This window comes from Styela clava, chromosome 5 (genome assembly GCF_964204865.1).
Source record: "Styela clava chromosome 5, kaStyClav1.hap1.2, whole genome shotgun sequence".
In the NCBI taxonomy this organism is placed as follows: domain Eukaryota; kingdom Metazoa; phylum Chordata; class Ascidiacea; order Stolidobranchia; family Styelidae; genus Styela; species Styela clava.
In genome coordinates this window covers 23,361,861-23,379,484 of record NC_135254.1, presented here as the reverse complement: position 1 = coordinate 23,379,484, position 17,624 = coordinate 23,361,861, and the positions used below count along the sequence as shown (strand labels likewise).

At 35.8% G+C, this 17,624-nt stretch overlaps 1 protein-coding gene and 1 pseudogene across 2 annotated transcripts; both read right to left on the bottom strand.

Moving 5' to 3' along the window:
* Window positions 1–71: 71 nt before the first annotated feature.
* On the bottom strand, window positions 72–7,390 carry LOC120345187 (uncharacterized). The gene is made up of 12 exons (XM_039414618.2): window positions 6,696–7,390; window positions 4,923–5,130; window positions 4,739–4,845; window positions 4,008–4,080; window positions 3,375–3,504; window positions 2,889–3,054; window positions 2,586–2,754; window positions 2,394–2,491; window positions 2,062–2,133; window positions 1,711–1,866; window positions 1,451–1,613; window positions 72–927 (listed from the first exon to the last, which is right to left on the bottom strand). Exons 1-12 carry the CDS (start codon window positions 6,795–6,797, stop codon window positions 800–802), a joined length of 1,572 nt encoding a protein of 523 aa, XP_039270552.2. The 5' UTR covers window positions 6,798–7,390; the 3' UTR covers window positions 72–799.
* A 1,182-nt stretch (window positions 7,391–8,572) lies between these two features.
* Window positions 8,573–13,141, bottom strand: LOC120345188 (selenide, water dikinase 1 pseudogene; annotated as a pseudogene). Its single transcript, XR_013475534.1, has 2 exons — window positions 13,123–13,141; window positions 8,573–12,455 (listed from the first exon to the last, which is right to left on the bottom strand). The product of XR_013475534.1 is annotated as a selenide, water dikinase 1 pseudogene (transcript).
* Between the last annotated feature and the right edge of the window lie 4,483 nt (window positions 13,142–17,624).

The window sequence follows — 17,624 nt, the reverse complement described above, 5'->3', positions numbered from 1 at the left end:
GACGCTAAAAAGCGTGACTGGTCCGCCTAAAGCGGGACGTATGGTAAGCCTAATAAAAACACCAACAAATGTATGATCGTATTGGATTGTATTTCAGGTATAAACATAGATTTTCAATTTAACTGCAATAACAACCAGCGATATATTTTAAAGCCGTGTAGTTTAAAAGACAATTAAAATACGATGTAAACAAATTTATTATAAACTTTGTCTGCACCTTGTGCATATATTGATGACGACATAAAAATGTCAATCGGAGGTATATGCTAAAGCCAATTCGATTCAACTCAAGTTCTATTCTTCTAAATTCTGTTTTATTAAAAAGTATTATACAGAGTGTCTATACAGGTGCATTTTGTTGAATTTTTATTCTGAACGTATTTTAGACATGAAAAACGATTGGCAAAACTGCGCCTTGTTGCGAATTAACAATTTACTGTACATCAATAAAATATACAATGCATGTAAATCATTTTTAACAGGCGCTGTATGCCAAACAGGAAGGAGAGAAAATACTGTTATATTAGGCAAAATTGCAACCAAAATGTCGGGGAAAGTGTACAATTTTATCATATTTGCGAGCATAAGTGTTTTTCGTGACTTAGGTTTCACAATAGCGCAAAGGCCATAAACTAATTATATAAGTGAGTACAGACGGATTACGATATGGTTCGCCATAAACAGTAGTGAACACATAGTGTTCGAATTCCTAGATAACTTTAGGCTAAGGGTGGAGGGACGAGGTATTTTCATTGGAGACAATATAACTCTCGAGAAAATCGTCGGCTACTGCGATTGATTACAAATGTGACTTTCCAATAGACATTTTTCTTAGTTCCCTTCGAAGTATCTTTCCACTTGCTGACTGCGGTATCGTCTCGACAAATTGCACTCCACCTCTCAGTCGCTTGTAGTGAACCAAATCTCCTGAAGTATTAGCAATATAAATAGATTAGAAATAGAAGTCGATTTTTTTTTATTTGAAAACTATGGAATTATTTGTATCATTAAAAATTGTGTGCCTCCACGTGATCCAAGAAATTTAAACATTGTTGTAGGTTCATGATAATGATGTCTACTAAAATTGGGAAATGAACGTTGAACGGAGGTACATGGGGTTTGTGTGAAAACATTCTTTTTTTTGACAAAGTGATATGGTGTTTTGTATATTATATCAACAATATGAAGAAACTAAATCTTTCGTACAATGGTCTCGCAGCCTTTCTCATCAAATTATTTAATAAATCTTAGTCATTTAAACAACTGAATTTCGAATAGCAAGTGTTGAGTCTGCGTTCCCAGAGTTTACACCGACTCAAAACAAACAGTTAAATAGTATTCGTAGATATTATTTAAATAGTTTTCGTAAATATTATTATATTTTTTACAAATTTTATAAAGCACGTCCTATTTTGTTTAGTTTTTAACCAATGTCAGAATGAAATCTTACGCTCAACAAATTTTATAACAGCCTCTTCGGTCAACGACGGGCTTTTTCTGACGACAAATGCCTTTGGGAGTTCTCCAGCTAATACATCTGGAATACCTATTACAGCAGCATCTTTAATATCAGGATGGGTCAGTAACACTGATTCCAATTCAGCTGGTGCCACCTATGAGATTGAATTATTGTAAGAAATTAATTAAAAAAAATCACAATTTAGACTATGAAAATAAAACATTATAATAAAGACAATTTTGATAATATACCTGGAATCCTTTATATTTTATTAATTCTTTCAAACGATCAACAACGTACAGCATGCCGTCTTCATCATAATGCCCAAGATCACCTGTATGTATCCATCCATCCGCATTTATAGTACGTTTAGTCGCCTGGGTATTTCCCAAGTACCCGCTCATCATCTAAATAGGAACAAGAATATTTATGATTTCTTATATTTTTAGTTAACTCCCAACATATTTTGTACATATTCAAGTGATCGATATGTGACTGATTTATTAATTAAAGCACAAAAATGAATAACTGATTCTATCTATATTTTATCTACGATATAAGACCAATGTGATTTTTTTAAACTTCAGTAAACATTCAATTACTTGGGGTCCTCTGGCCAAAATCTCTCCGTCTTCCCCAGCGTTGAGCTCCTTTCCCGTTTCTGGATCAATTACCTGAAATTCAAAACACGAAAAGTGAAAAATATCGTCTAGTAGCCTACACCTTAGTATTTTTATGGGTATTATTGCCTCTTACCGGAATCCAGCAAAATTTCGTTTACGCAAAAAAGTACACATTAGTGTAATCGAACACTATTATATATGTTTTCACTATGCACACACTATATTTCGTCAATTGAGCTAAATTGACCTATTCGTTCACACTAAGAGTGAGAAAATGTGGGCAAACTGCAAAATGATTTGAATAATTTTACCATAATTTCGGTGTTTGGCACGATTGTTCCAACCGAATCCGATCTAGAGACTAATGGATCTGCTAACGTAATAGGCACCATCTCAGTCATACCATAACCTGGAAACCACAATTGATTTCAGTTAGTGATAATATAAATAATTTACTCACTTCATCAAAAACTAGTTGAATATATATATATTGTTAATCATACCTGGAGTTATCAATAAATTATATTTATCTTGTACAGTTCTAATAAGAGACGGGGCACAAGGAGCAGCCCCAGTAAGCATTCTTTTTAAAGATGAGGTGTTGTATTTGGTATGTAGATGTGTTGAAGCAAGTGCAATCATAATTGGTGGCACGGTACATACGTGAGTAACCTGTAATGAAGTATACATTAGAAGTAATGTAACTGAATGACGAATAGCTTATTTCCATCAGCATTCATGGAAACTCAGTAACTGCCTATAAAATGATTGGATGAACGGCTATAATAATTATTCTAAAAACTAACCTGGTGTCGTTGAACAGCTTCCAACATTGTTTCAAGATGAAATCTTTTATCTACGACAAGTTTCGATCCCCGAGAAATCGTGTGTAATGCCATAGAATAGCCGAATACGTGAAACATAGGAATCACGATATATTGACAAGAACTTCGCGATTGATAAAATGATACACTGAAATGACAAATTTAAAATATATATATATACAGAATAACAGTATATAGATACTGCATTATACATATTATGTGAGCACTTTCATATGACTCTCAACAACTTTACAAAAATGATCTATTCATTTATAAAATTGACCTCATTAATAAATATTTCGTATGGTCCAAATCTAATCATGCCATTCAAACCACCAGTTTTTCTCCGATAGAGTTGCCGGCCGTGCCGTATTTGACAATAGTTGGTATTAACGTTCGTGTTGCATTGGTGCCAACCTGCATAAACATAACATAATGGGAAAAATACCGAGACTTTTTATAACTTACGAATTGATCACTGTTTGAGCCATTGTATAATAATGTGACACGACGACACCCTTCGGTAGTCCCGTCGTTCCGCTTGAGTAAGGAAGGAGAAAAACATCATTTCTCGGGTCAAACTGAACGAAAGGATAGCCTGTAACAATATCAATCAATAATCAGATATCCGAAGAAAAAAAATTATCAATTACGATTGCGGTAACTGGCGTTACGAATGTTCGACGAAGTTTTGAAAATAGTGTGAAACCACAATCAAATCGCTTCCTGTGGAGCAATTCAATTAAAACCACAATCAAACCTTTTTGGGGGGGCAACATTGACATTCAACTTAACTTAGGGTTCTGAAATTTTTATTTGCTAAGTTAGATCGAAACAGCTAGCGGGTCCGATCTAACGCTGGAATACGCGTGTTTTCATAAGTCGTGTGGGTCTAAAAAGCATTTTAATCTACGGAATATGGCAATCTCTGTTTATTTTTTTTTTAATTTCAAAAGGTGGGAGGGGGGGAGTCGACCCGCAAAACCCCCCTGGCTACGCCACTGGTAATAACCACATAATAGGCCTACAATATTCTCAAATGTATTAGGTTAATTTTTTAAAGAAGCTGAGACTGTTACTACTATTGTTCACGTAGCCTACCTTGTCCGTCGTCGGTTCTCACTAGCTTGGCGTACGAAGTGATTCCTGGTGTTTCTTCGAATGTGAACACGTTCTGAATTGTAAAAAAATTATTCACATGACAGCACTAAAACAGTAATGACAAAAGTACTGTTTGGTATAGTAGCCTACTAACTTTACTAGAGGATAAGGGGAAAGTCGCGCCTATGCCATTAAATCATGGTTTACTTATACGGTTAGCTCCCGTTGTCGGATTCTACCTGGTGAACCGCTATGTTCTTAGAATCCAAACTTTACGTTACACGAATATTGCCCTGGAACATGCGTCCCCGATCAGGATATTTCGATGTTCCGGTTGATAAGACAGTGAACCAAACGGTCTACTAGTCCGTTGCAAGCGGTACACGTCGCGCAGTGATAGTCCCGAAACGTCAGAAGGCTTGCCCAAACAGCTTCTCGTTTCTGACCAGTTTCGTATGTACTTGCCATGATGGGTCCCATCACATTTGAACCCACGTACATTTGAACCCACGACAATTGCACATGCATACTATTGCACCTATGGAATTTTTCTTGTTTTACGGATATTTGTACCCATACTAACCCTAACCCATGGGTTTTAGCACCCGCGGATATACATACGCGGATATACATGGATATTTGAACATGGGTTCAAATGTACGGTCACCGCCATGATGTTCTAATGTTATGCTACCTATGAACGATTAAAACCAAAAAACGAAGTGGGTTACCTTGAGCGTTGAAAGATATTTCTTTACGCTTTTTAGGCGTTTGTAGACGTCTAGATCACAAAATGCTGCGTTTGGATTTGAGAGCTTGAGTTGCTGAAGTATTTCGGCTGAAATTAAGCGGAACTGATAACGTAAACATTTCGTATCACTGATACGAAATTGATCAAACACCAAATAAGCTTACCTTCTGAATATAATGGGTTGCAAGTTGTTGTTATTCCACCGCACGCTGAAACAGCGAGCATGACAACAATATATTCAATGCAATTGGATGAACATATTGCCACAATATCTCCTTTTTTGATTCCAAGTTTGTTTAGTGCACTTGCTAGTTTTCGAACGTGCTCGCTCACTTGGTTAAAAGTTAAAGTTTCTCCCTTGGTGTTGTCAATCTATTACATATATAATATTAGTCATGAAAATAGTTCCACGGGAAAGATCATCGTCTATTGGAAAAAAAAGCTCTCAATATTGGGACATGTCTAAAAATGAGGGTTTAAATTTGAACTTTTGTCCATAGAAGAACGCACACCGCAGGTTAACTGTTGGGTTTGTTTGGCAATAGCATCTCCAAATATATATATTTGTTTAGTTAGAAGATAATTTGATTTCGGGTTCTAATAAATTATTCTCATATAATATATATATAATATAAATATTTATGGTCTACTGGCTCTCATGTGTATACGAATACTCGAATGAAAAAAAATATCTGCATGCACCGAGATTTGTGAGTATATACCATGATACATATACGTCACACTATGAGATTCGCGTGACAAGGATTTAATAATGTGATATTTTTTGTTGGTTCCGTGTAGGGATTGTAAAGGTAAAATAAGGAAGTTACCTCATTATTCAACAAAATCAAGATGGGATTGTCAAAGCAATCGACACTATTGAATAAAACACTATGCTAGTTACAATATTCATCGGATAGTGTCTCTGGAGAAGAAATATTTATTGAAACAGATAGGTTGATCAGTGGCTCCCCGAAAGAACGAACTCTCGGAAAATATCGAAGTCGAACAAAATTACGAGCAATTGTTGATCATAAACGAGCCTACCACGGAAAAGATTTGCATATTTCTACACGAGCTATATGTATAGGCCAGGGTGGCTAAATTATCTGTGGCCCGCTACGCTTTCAGAGAGTAATAAAAAAATCGCATTTGGTGTTATTTCGTCATAAAATACCCAGAAAAATCTTTTGACATATTGTTACACCACTGATCATGCATAAAATGATCTATCGTTAGGCATTACAAAGTGCTGTGAGCAATTCATTAAAAAACGACACTGTGCGAGACAAAATTCAGGAATCAGCTCACAGATGAGCACTTGCAAGTTCAATTTTGAGTTGCTAAGAACTCATATTTTTTTTATAGTCAGGCACTCACGGTCACTATAATTTTAAATAAATAGTTGCACGCTCTAGACCAGTGCTCCGCAACCGGTGTGCCGCGGTTAACCTGCTTTCACGTTAGCTTGAGCGACACCAATCCAAATTTCTAACACCAACTTTCAAATGAAGCAATGTTTCCGAGTAAACTTATGCGCCACTTAAATATGAAACATGCCGTTCATGCGCGCAAGCATATAAATTATTTCCAGCGGTTGTTAAGTCAAAATAAGAAGCAAGAGTGCTCTGTGAAGTCGTCTTTTACAGTCTCCGAAAAAGCATTAGAAGCTAGTTATCGTGTTGCAAAATTGATTGCGCGTCACGCAATGATCCTAATTTAGAGCGATTGTGCTCATTAAAACAACCACAAATCTCTCATTGTTATATGAACATAAAACAAAGTTACACCTTGTATTTTTCGTTTGTTGTGGTGTGCCGTCAAATTTGACAAGTTTTATAAGTGTACCGCAAGTTAAAAAAGGTTGCGGAGCACTGCTCTAGAGACTAGATCTATCGGCGTCTAAAATGTCAAAGTTAAAAAATATGTGATCTTACCAGAGCGATGTCGTCACCATAAGCCGCAATCTGTTTCAAAATGTATTCATGAACGGGAACTTCCGGAATAACAAGATCTGGGTAAGGACTATGTTTCACCATTATGATTTGTTTGAATTGCTTTAGTACTAATATGTATTATGAATCTAATGAAGAAAAAGTCCAAATCTTAAACTTTCTTAGAAAGTCGGATATCAAACGGCGATAGAATGAAAAGCGTACTTCCAAAGCAAAATATTTCAAAATTGAACCATCTGCAACCTTCAATTAGTTAATTCGAAATTCGTGAATAAGTCCCGACAAATGTTTTTATATTAAAATCTAATATTTGACTCAATTCGGTCTCAGTCTGGTCTTTAACTGATAATGAATAACTAGCTCATCCGGTTGAATACGAACAGCGGTATGTTGCATTAGTGAATGACTCAGTTTACTTGATGACTATACCTTGCTTCATTTTGCCAATTTGAACAACTCATGACATCTTTAGTTTTTATTAATTTATAACCACAATGCAACATCCGAATACTAATCCCGAGATTGAGAGTGATTCGCTTCATTATTCTCCTTCTCGAATCTTTGTAAATAAATCGATTGCTTTCTGATGCTGTAATCTGGAGTTTCTACATAATACAGAACTCCCTCTTCACGAGGAAGAGTTGTGACTCAATACACGGGTAATGTTAGTTTGTCCTGGAATATAATAGGAGCAATTAGTGACTTGTATGTCTGCAACCAAATACATCATATGAATGACACAGCTCTGATGAATCTCTTGCGCCGCTAATAGTGAAACAGATAGTTGGTCAGTTTTACCACGCCGGTAATGATCTATGCTGTCATTTAGATAGTGAGTCGTGAGCTAACGACAGACTTCTAAACGACAATAATATAAGGGCCTCGGGCCGTCTTGGCTTTCAAATTGCGACTTGTTGGCGATCAGTTAATTGCGGAAATTGCAGAGATAATCTTGCAACCGACCAGAAATAATTCTTCAAGATTTTCTTTGTCACAGACTGTACTAGATTTCCATCTTCTTAATGTTGTAAGTCACTGCTCAGATATAGTAGGCGGAAGATCCAATGGCTTGACAATAATGAACCATACTTTTCTTTAATTCCAGATGCCTTACCGATCTGCATATTCTTAGTTGTTATAGTTAAAATGTACACGTATTATCTTTGGAAAAATGACTAGCAGCATTCATTGGTATGAAGTTTAAAGCGCACACTCAACTGAAAGTTCTAGATGAAAATTCAACTAATAGATCATTCATATACAGATATACTCAAATTCTACGGAAGATGTCCTCGGCATTAGGGTAACGAACGACTTCCTTGACAAAGCTAGCTAGCTTTTTAACTTTTTTAAATTTATGCCCGTCTCCAAGGTATCTCTGCATTTTGTTTTGTCTGTTTACTTTTTGTATTGTTTATGACGGCGAACCAAAATAAATGATTGATTGATATGATAGTAGCTTGGCCAAGGGTACCAGCAAGATTTACGTTATAATTTTAAAACTTTCTATTTAAATTAGACGGTATGCAAAACCACCTACACAGCAACGCCCTAACCCTTATGTCGATTTTGTATATACTAGTGCATATATCATTTCATTATGTCAGCTTTCGTGAAATGCAGCAGAAGTATAGATAAAGGGCGGCATATTGCGTTGCTTCGTCTCTCGCGCATAGCGTAGACATAAACATTTACCGTACAAGACATAAACATTCACCGTACATGCCCTCGACGAGAAAAGGCACTCTGCACTCATACACAATGTAAACGGATTATGATTCGAGCGTGCTTTTTATCATGCTGCCCTGGCATATTGAGGTGTCGACTGACCTGCTGGTAAATTGCAATATAACAGAAAGTCTATGTTCAACCAGGTAATCATATTCAGCTTCAAATTAAAACACAATGACATCCATAAAATGACCATGCAAAATAATTTGCAGCGATATTCTCCGCTATCTACATCAATATGAAATTGTTTCAGTAGCAAGCATCATAGAGCTGCAAATTATCCAATGCAAACTTGTGATCAAACATCAATCAAGGTCTGCTCAAACCCGAATTAGTTTGATGGCACAAAAATGAAAAGTACAAAGTGTAACAATAAGGCAAATTCAAAGTCTTTCACGAATGTTGCTCGGGAAATATTTTCAACAAAAAGCCCTGCAAGGAGATAAATAAATCTACAGCAAGCCAGAAGATTTGATTATTCAACTTCAATCAATAATATTATTTTAAATCATTTAATTGTAATGGAAACAAATTTTGACAAAGTGATTCTACAAAAATGGCATCGGTAAAAAAATATTTGAAATTGCAGTCTTTGAATTTTATAAAACTCGACCACATAGTGACGTGAACTTACAAAGCTGGGTATATAGATTATTGAAGTTTTCCTTATAGGTGGGTGGAGGGCCACACACAACTGGGCTGTAACACCAACATAGAAATGCTCTTGTATTGTATATTCGTGCCCTATAACCAAAATACCGACAACCTACATTAAATTTGTTCGCAAACATATTACGAATAGATTGTAATGAAATTAAAATCATTTGATTCCATAAACACATACAAGATTGGTAAATAAAAAAATCCGAAAAAAATCACATATCATACATTATTTCTTCCACATTATTTCCAATACACTACTCAGACAGGACATGTATAACAAGTATCTCATATTGACTGTGATTATAAATATTGTGAATTTATGCAAGGTCAACAAATGCCCTTCTCTCAAATTATATACTCATCAATTATCTGGTATATAAGGTAAGGAAAATCATAATAATTAATTGTAGATAACTAGAGTAGAGTGAACCCCATCAAATTTTACTACCATCAAAAGCCAAATTACAAAATGACAAAACTTCACAGCAATTTTTTTTTTAAATCAGAATGGGAGAGCAGAACAAAACTTCTAGTAAACTCATGTTAGTGGATTCAATCATCCAAGTATCCTATATGTTCTGCATCAAAAACTATTCATTGGCAATTGGCATAAAAAATATACTTGTGTTGTTATATTTCTATGAAGGTTCTATATTTCTATGAAGGTTCTAGGAAGATTTATCGGCCAAAAAATTTTAGCTAAGATCATTTCACCGACAAAAAGAAGACTATATAGCATTGGACATGTAGAGTTCTTACTCACCACATTAATAGACAGATTAGTACATGATTCATACTTTGACAGTTCATATAAAGTTACATAAAATAATCATGATATCAAACACAGCAAAATGCTGCCCAGATTACATAAAAAATGAACAGTGGTTTGCAATGAACACACAGAAACAAACATAGTATGTGTGGTCTGTGGTCACACCTCGAATAGGTTCCATTGACAACGCGTTAATATTTGAAGTTTGTTAGTGGCTGGAATAGTGCATTGATATACAGACTAATTATCAGTGTTTGTGAAACAGTCTTAAAAGTCAATATTCCGAAAATGATAATATCAGTGAATGAAAAGCATTTATGGTTTTGAAAGATTTTTGAATTTGTTTTCGAGTTATTATTATCAGCCAAATGTTGATGTTGATGCACTTAAGAATTAGGAACACTCAAAACGTTGGAAAAAGTGCTAGATCATACTTTTTCAAAAATATAGGAGTAGGAAAATATAGCATTACCAATCTTTCATTACCAAATCGTCAAAAAGTATGACATCAGCATGTATTTAATATCATAAACCACAGATGTAATATCCATGAAGGACCATGATGACAAAAACTAATCTGGATATTTCTGGCCGCGGATCATACTTGAGTAAACACTGCATAAATATTGAGTTCATGTGAAAGTACCATGGCTAAATGGTATGATTATAAAAAGGGTGTTCAAAGTAAAATTTATATATTCAGCAATTATGATACTTTTACTTCATGATACATTTCTATCTGAACTTTTTCTGTTTTAACATTGTGTAAGAAGTCAAACAACTATAACCAAATTTAATTGGGTGATAAATGCCAGTAAATTTAGACTTTGGAATTTTAAAAACATTTTTTTGAAATTATTGGATATGTATGAAACAAATTCATTTGACAAAGTTTTTATAGATAATACTTATCACAGGACACACAACACAGTTGTAAGTTTTGATTGGCAGTAGAGATCCTATAAACTTCAATAGGTTTAGTAGGCAATAGGTAATTCAGAGAAAGCGCTTGAAACTGATTGAAAAATAGAAAATAGAACTATGCCCAATCTTTAATATTCAAATATAGACAACACTTTATTGTTGGCCAGGAAAGTGCATGTGATGATAAGGATTTGGGACAACAGGTGGAGGTTGTGCTTCCAATGGATGATGCAGCACACCATTGCCGTGCATAACAAGACCTGGGTGCATAGGTAAAACATGCCTTTGATGGTCAGTTGATGGTTCAGGAATATAATTAGGTTGTGGTTGGGTATGGACAAGATGATGGTGTGGTTGTGGTTGCTGAACATCAATATGTGGAGGTGGGGTTGGTTGCGCAATGGATTCATAATTTCGTTTTCGGGAAACTGTAACTGTAGTGGGAATAGGTAGAACAACTGGTGTAGGTACATGTTCTGGTTCAACATTTGGAACTTCAATAACTCTTGGACGATCAATAATCCGAGCTTTTCTCTCACCCTTTTCAACTATTCCTATAATCCAAGCTTGAAGTCCCTCATGCTTGAAAATTTCTTTGCAATATTTTTCTGCTTGCTCGCGTGGAAGTGCAATTAATAAACCTCCAGATGTTTCTGCAGACGTTCCTTCTAATAAACCAAATTTTATAACGCTGGCCTTGGCAACAGCGGCCATTTTTTCGAATATTGGTAAATTATGTAAAACAAAATTTACCTCATTTCGCTGTTGTTTTGCTAGATTATCTGCATGTCCGAGTATTCCGAAACCTGTTACATCAGTTGCAGCATGGGCGCCAAAAACATGCATCAATTGCGCAGCAATCCTATTCAGTCTAGACATATGCAACATTGAAATACAATAAGCATTCTCAATTTCTTCTTTTGTAACAATGAATTTGATGCGATTATAGTGTTGATTTTTTTGTAGCATCCATTGATATGCATTTACCGCTATTTGTGTACCAAGAGGTTTCGTTAAAACCAGTACATCGCCGGGAACTGCTTGATCAGGCATGATAAATTCGTTTTGTTGACAAATCGTGGTTGCTACTCCACCGATAAGGCACCATGGATTGACTACAGTTTGACCACCTGTTACAGAAGTACCGGCTTCTTTTGCCAAATCCCGAAAGCCTTGCATCATGAGTGGCAAAATAATATCTCTTTGTTCCTCAGTAAATTTTTGACTTGCACTTAAGAGCATTAACATATTGTCACATTCTAGCACACCCATTGCATATAAGTCACTAAGTACGTTTGCACAAGCTATTTTGCCCATGATATAAGGATCATTCACAAGTGGATAGAAAAAGTCCGTTGTTTGTAGTAATGATAAACCACCAAATCGCAGTGGAATGACGCAAGCATCAAGTCCAATACCAATTGTTGGGAAACCATCCCTTTTTTGTGGCTGATCGTTGGTAAATCCCTCGAGAAGTTTGAGCAGAGTCTTCTGAGGGACTTTACATCCTCACCCTTTCAACCCAGTATAATCAGTCAATCGAAATTTTTTTGCTAATCCGTGCTCTTCAGGATCCCAAATTTTCCGGGATGCCATTATTTTGAGGGTCTTTGGAACAAGACACACAGTGCTTATGTTGAACTATTCACAAACTGAGGCAGAAATAAAGAAGAAAAAGTTAAAGTGGGTAACTTTGGAAGTGTAAATTTATACTAGTTTTACTACTATTAATAAAGACTGAGAGATGAGTAAAATGGATTCTGCTCAACTTTATCTGAAATGCTGAAGTGCATTAATTCATTTACTACAGTACCTATTATGCTATGCTCGTCCTAGAATCCCACTCCTGACTCTAAGAGGTTCGAATCCGGAGGCCTCGCTGCCATACAGCCATACGCCATAGGGCAGTTCACATACAGACATACCCGCTGGTGCATTTGGACATTTGGAAGTCCATACCCGAAATGAACTGATAACCGGAGAAGAGGGACCGTGGTAAGGCTTATTATATGTACCGGTACGGTATTATTAAGCCCTCTTATTGCAGTATTGGATTTCTTCTCCCTCCAGCCCCAACCCCCAAGATAAATAGATCTGTGTGACATTAAATCCTATTCAATATTTCATATTTTTTACTAGAATTCCAACCATCCATATGCCATAGCCATGCCACAAGGAGTGTTACAAAAAAGGACTTAGCCTATTTCAGTATTTCATGCCTCGATGCTCATTTTCATTACCAATAAAACGCTTAAAAGAGAAAGCATCCTTATTTCAGTATTTGAGAAAAAATTCCGTCAAATGTTAAAGAATACTCACTTGCAACATTCAGTAAACGCTTAAAAATTCATCTTTTTATTGGCTATGAATAGATGAAAATTAGAGACCATGTGTTATTCCTTATATTTAAGTTGTGGTATTATTATAGACTATCGTACGGTACGGTACCTACCGGTATTATTGCTTGTATTATAGGTGTGTTATACATATTTTTGATCTAATGACCACGCTCTATAAATTATAACTTAATAAAGGTACCGTAATAAAAAAAATTTTTTGCCCAAATCTTGATTAACTTGCTCTCCTACCAGCCTACAGTCAGACAGTCCTATAATAATAATTTTTGTCACTAATTGTTTGTGCCCATTTCAAACAACAGCCTTGTAACATTCGAAATATAAAAACAATGCCCCACTATAAACAATTGACTGATACCGGTATATATATATCTGTATATACGGTATATATACATTTTTTTAAAGTATGTGTTAATACAAGAATACAATAAAGTTCATCACATTACACATCACCATCCAATATAATCCCCATCACCATTGTATGTTCCATTAATTCAGCATCAGTATCATCCAATTTTTTCAAATACAATGGTCTATCTCGAACTACACACAATTCATGCCAGTTCATAAAAAACGACGATTCGAGCCTACGTTCAGCAGGTACAATACGGTATTACTGGAAAACACGCTCAACGTCAGGATGACTAGTAATGCCCCTTCTAGTGGCCTAATCGTACTATAGCAGTGTTTCCCAACCCGAGCGTTTGAATGAGTCAGCAACGAGCCAGAAATTTAATGCTGGTCGCAAACGTTTTTGCGAAACTTAACTATCAGCCAAGTTACGATTTACGTTAGAAATTACATAAAACATAATAAGCAAGTTTATTCACATAACATTAATCGAGTCAATAATTACTGGTTACTAAGTAGGGCTGCTCATATATTCGAAAATTCAACTATTAGAATATAAATTTACTATTCGAAAATTTGGTAACAAGTGACGCGACGGGTCACTTGCGCGCCGCTTAATCAAACGATCGGATTTCCCAATTCATTTGCGGATTTCCGACGAAAACACGAGTCTGCACACGCTTCGATAGATACCTAAATGGTGTTTCGCGAGTTCGAACAACGAGGAATAGATTTTTTTTTCTGGTGCTAAGTGTCAATGGTGGCAACCCAAATTTTTTAAATTGAAAAGCGGCAATACTAAAAATAAAACGGAGAACACCTTAAGTTTTGTTTTATGATGGTCCGCGATTAAAAACGCTTTTTTAGACACCACGAATCGCAAAATTTCGGGTGCTGAGGTAGTATACGTACCAGGGCATTTTCCCTCAGAATTCCTTGGATTTTCTCTCAAGATTCTTTGGATTTTCCCTCAGGATGCCTCCACATTGGTACGAACAGCTCAGATTTGTCGAATTCGCAGAAATACGAATGAAAACAAAATGTAATCAGGCACTTTCACGCATTTTTGTGTCCACGCATTGTCATGATATTTTCTGAGTAGTATTGCTTTTATTTCGTCAACACGTCCGCAGATTAAAATGATCACAATTAAATTAATGATAAAGCAAGGCGATGAATATGTATTTTTAATTCACTGATATACTTCAAATATAGTTTTAATTCTTTTATTTAAGTGCTAAATCAAGTTGTACTTTCTGGAAATTTATAGCAGATAGTAGGATTTTTCTAACGGCGATAACAAATTCGCAAGATCGCAAAAAATATGTATCCAAACTAAATATAATCGGGCAATATATTTTCACATCATCATAGTCCCAGATTGCCTTGCCATTTTAAACCAGTAATGCTTTCATCTTGTCGTAAATCGAAGCAACCGCGAGTTTCCATGAACACAATTAAATTGAAATAGAAGGACATTTTAAATTCTCGTCGTCGTCATTGGATTGAATATTGTGCGACAGAAAAGGCCATTTTATACACTAAAAAATTCGGCTTTTTCAACGAACGCGTAATTGCGGCGGATTTCCGATTTTGAAATTCGTTAAAGTTCTGTTGTGTTTGGTTTTATTGCTTTTCACACAGAGTACGCTTGCAATAAACGCACATTGAGTCCGCAAAGGTTTTCGCCGGTGAGAAAATAGTCCGCGACCAAAAAATGTTGGGAAACGCTGTACTATAGTCTGGCAGCCGAGACGCGTTATGAATCATCAAGCATCAATGTTCTTGTTTAAGCCCGTAACAATGACCAATCAGCAATATATAGGTCAACAACAACCTAACAATTTCAAAATATTTAGCCGCAGAGACACATTTTTTTGTTCGGACATATATTGCCTCGTTTTCGTGCTTTTACGTGTTATTTGTTTTCAGTTGTGTTTCCGAAAACTTAATTGTCATTACCAGTATGTCTTTTGATCCATTGGGCTCAATCTTGTTTTTCAGACATAAGGTTTTCATAACTCGTGATTATTCATCTTGGGGTTATTTCCAGTCATTTCAACGTGGGTGTGGAGTTTGCATCCTTGAGCGGGAAAATTAGGATCAAAGTTGATTAAGCAAGCACCTAATTGTTCTGTAAGACAACGTGACAAGATTGCCGCCACTATAGCGAATGTGCGGTATAACTATGGATTTAATGTTATTTAACTCATTTGTATGATTAGTATGTGAATTCATTGAATAGGTCAATGCTCAATTTCCCCGATTATGATTTATCCTAATTAATCCTAAGTCCTAGCAGTGCCTCTTTGTATCGACAACTTTATCGTGCAACTTTTCAATATACGAACATTGGAATTACAATCTACTGTGTGCTTATTGACCTCTGAAATGAGTCAGTTAACGAAGGTATAAGGACACGCAAATAAGGGCATTCTCCGCTATACCACCACAATAAGTCACATGGAAATGACATAGCTCAAATTCCGATTTTATAATCAGTTTTATTTATTTTATTTTTATCAATTATTTTATTGTCTATTGCTGATTATGGAGTGGAAATAAACTTATACTTATACTCAACTTCTGAACTTAGGAATTTAATTGAGTCGCTTCAAGCTACATGCTTGTTTTGTAGCTACAATAGCCTACTTGACTAGGGACAGCTAGGCGGTATAATTTGCAACCAATTTCAATTAGTATTATATATAAAATCGATCTTGGTGTTTTTTCACAAATTTGAAAACCTCGCACGAGGGCCTTACAACACAGTGGTTCCCAACTTTTTTTCAAGCGACACAAATCTTGTAAAAATGAATCCTGTAAAATCTCGCAACCTAATAGTATTCACAAATACTAAACGACGTGTAGGGCTTCCATGGCCACGATATTGAATTACAAATAAATAAAAACTTTCATATAACAATTTATTCCTCATTATTGTTTCAGCATAATTAATTGTTTGCCATCGGCGATTTTTTGAAATCGTGGCGTGGCTTCACCAAGTGAAATAGATGCTTCAAAGTTTTCATGCTATGGCCTATGATAGCCTACTTCCCGCACATACAATTACTATTGAGCAACACCTCAGTATCACATACAAAATAAACAATAAAATTTACTAGAAAATAAAATCAATAACATTTAGCCTTGTGTTGTTAAAACAAGCGACCCAAAAGAATTTTTTGGCGACAAACTTTTGGTCGCCCAATAGGCTGGGAAAGACTCTTTTAATATACACGTAGGATATACGGAAAAGCTGCGTATAATGAAAAACCGCTCCATGACCTCCCAGGAAGGACGGGGGACCCGTTAGAGAAACCCTGTTATAAACTAAAAGAGAAGGCCGTGATCCACTTGCTTGTTTCATTTGCGTCTCTATAATTCTAGCAACAACAAAGAATTTCACGAGCACGGGGTCTCGCTTTTATTATTTCTTTATGTTATCAGAGATGGATAACATACGGGTGATATAAGGTATTCCGACTACATCACTACATGATCATATTTTGCTATATTTTGTATGTACCTTTCTTGGACGGAGCCCCAACAGATCCAACTACAAACTATGTTAGAAAGAGAAGACGCCAAAAAAAGTTCCACAGACTTGGTCAAAATATGTATTATTTACGATCGATAAACAGTTGCACCAAAAAGCATTACTTGTAATATACTAATATGATAAAACAAAGATCAATTCGGCGAAATCTACTTAAGGCTTGGTGAATATGGTGATATGCATCTGTTATTGAGTTTAGGTTTCGGAACTTTAATGACAGAGTAATTGTGGATGTTTGTGCCCACAAAATGTCAAGGTTTGAGATCGCTAGTATAAAAAATACGTCACCCTGCTATCTCCAAGCGATACATTACCACAGGCGGTCTCCGGAAGATATAGCTGGCACTATCTGCAAGAAGTAAAATGCGAAGATGAAATTCATCGTATTACGACACCAGTGTTAATGATTCTTAGATATATAACACTGGAATTACCCACTGATGTTTTATTGCTATTTCTTTGAAGAAAGTAATACAGGACATAACTTTCAATATTATGCAATTAATCAATCTTGTTGTAGACTAAATCAGGGCTACTCAACTGGCGGACAGTGG

Excerpts from the sequence above, each read along its gene's own strand:
- LOC120345187 (XM_039414618.2), bottom strand. The coding sequence starts at position 6,797 with ATGGTGAAACATAGTCCTTACCCAGATCTTGTTATTCCGGAAGTTCCC. Across the intron at positions 3,055-3,374 it reads GCTCAAACAGTGATCAATTC|TGTATCATTTTATCAATCGC; the intron begins GTAAGTTATAAA and ends TTGTCATTTCAG. Across the intron at positions 1,867-2,061 it reads TTTTGGCCAGAGGACCCCAA|ATGATGAGCGGGTACTTGGG; the intron begins GTAATTGAATGT and ends GTTCCTATTTAG.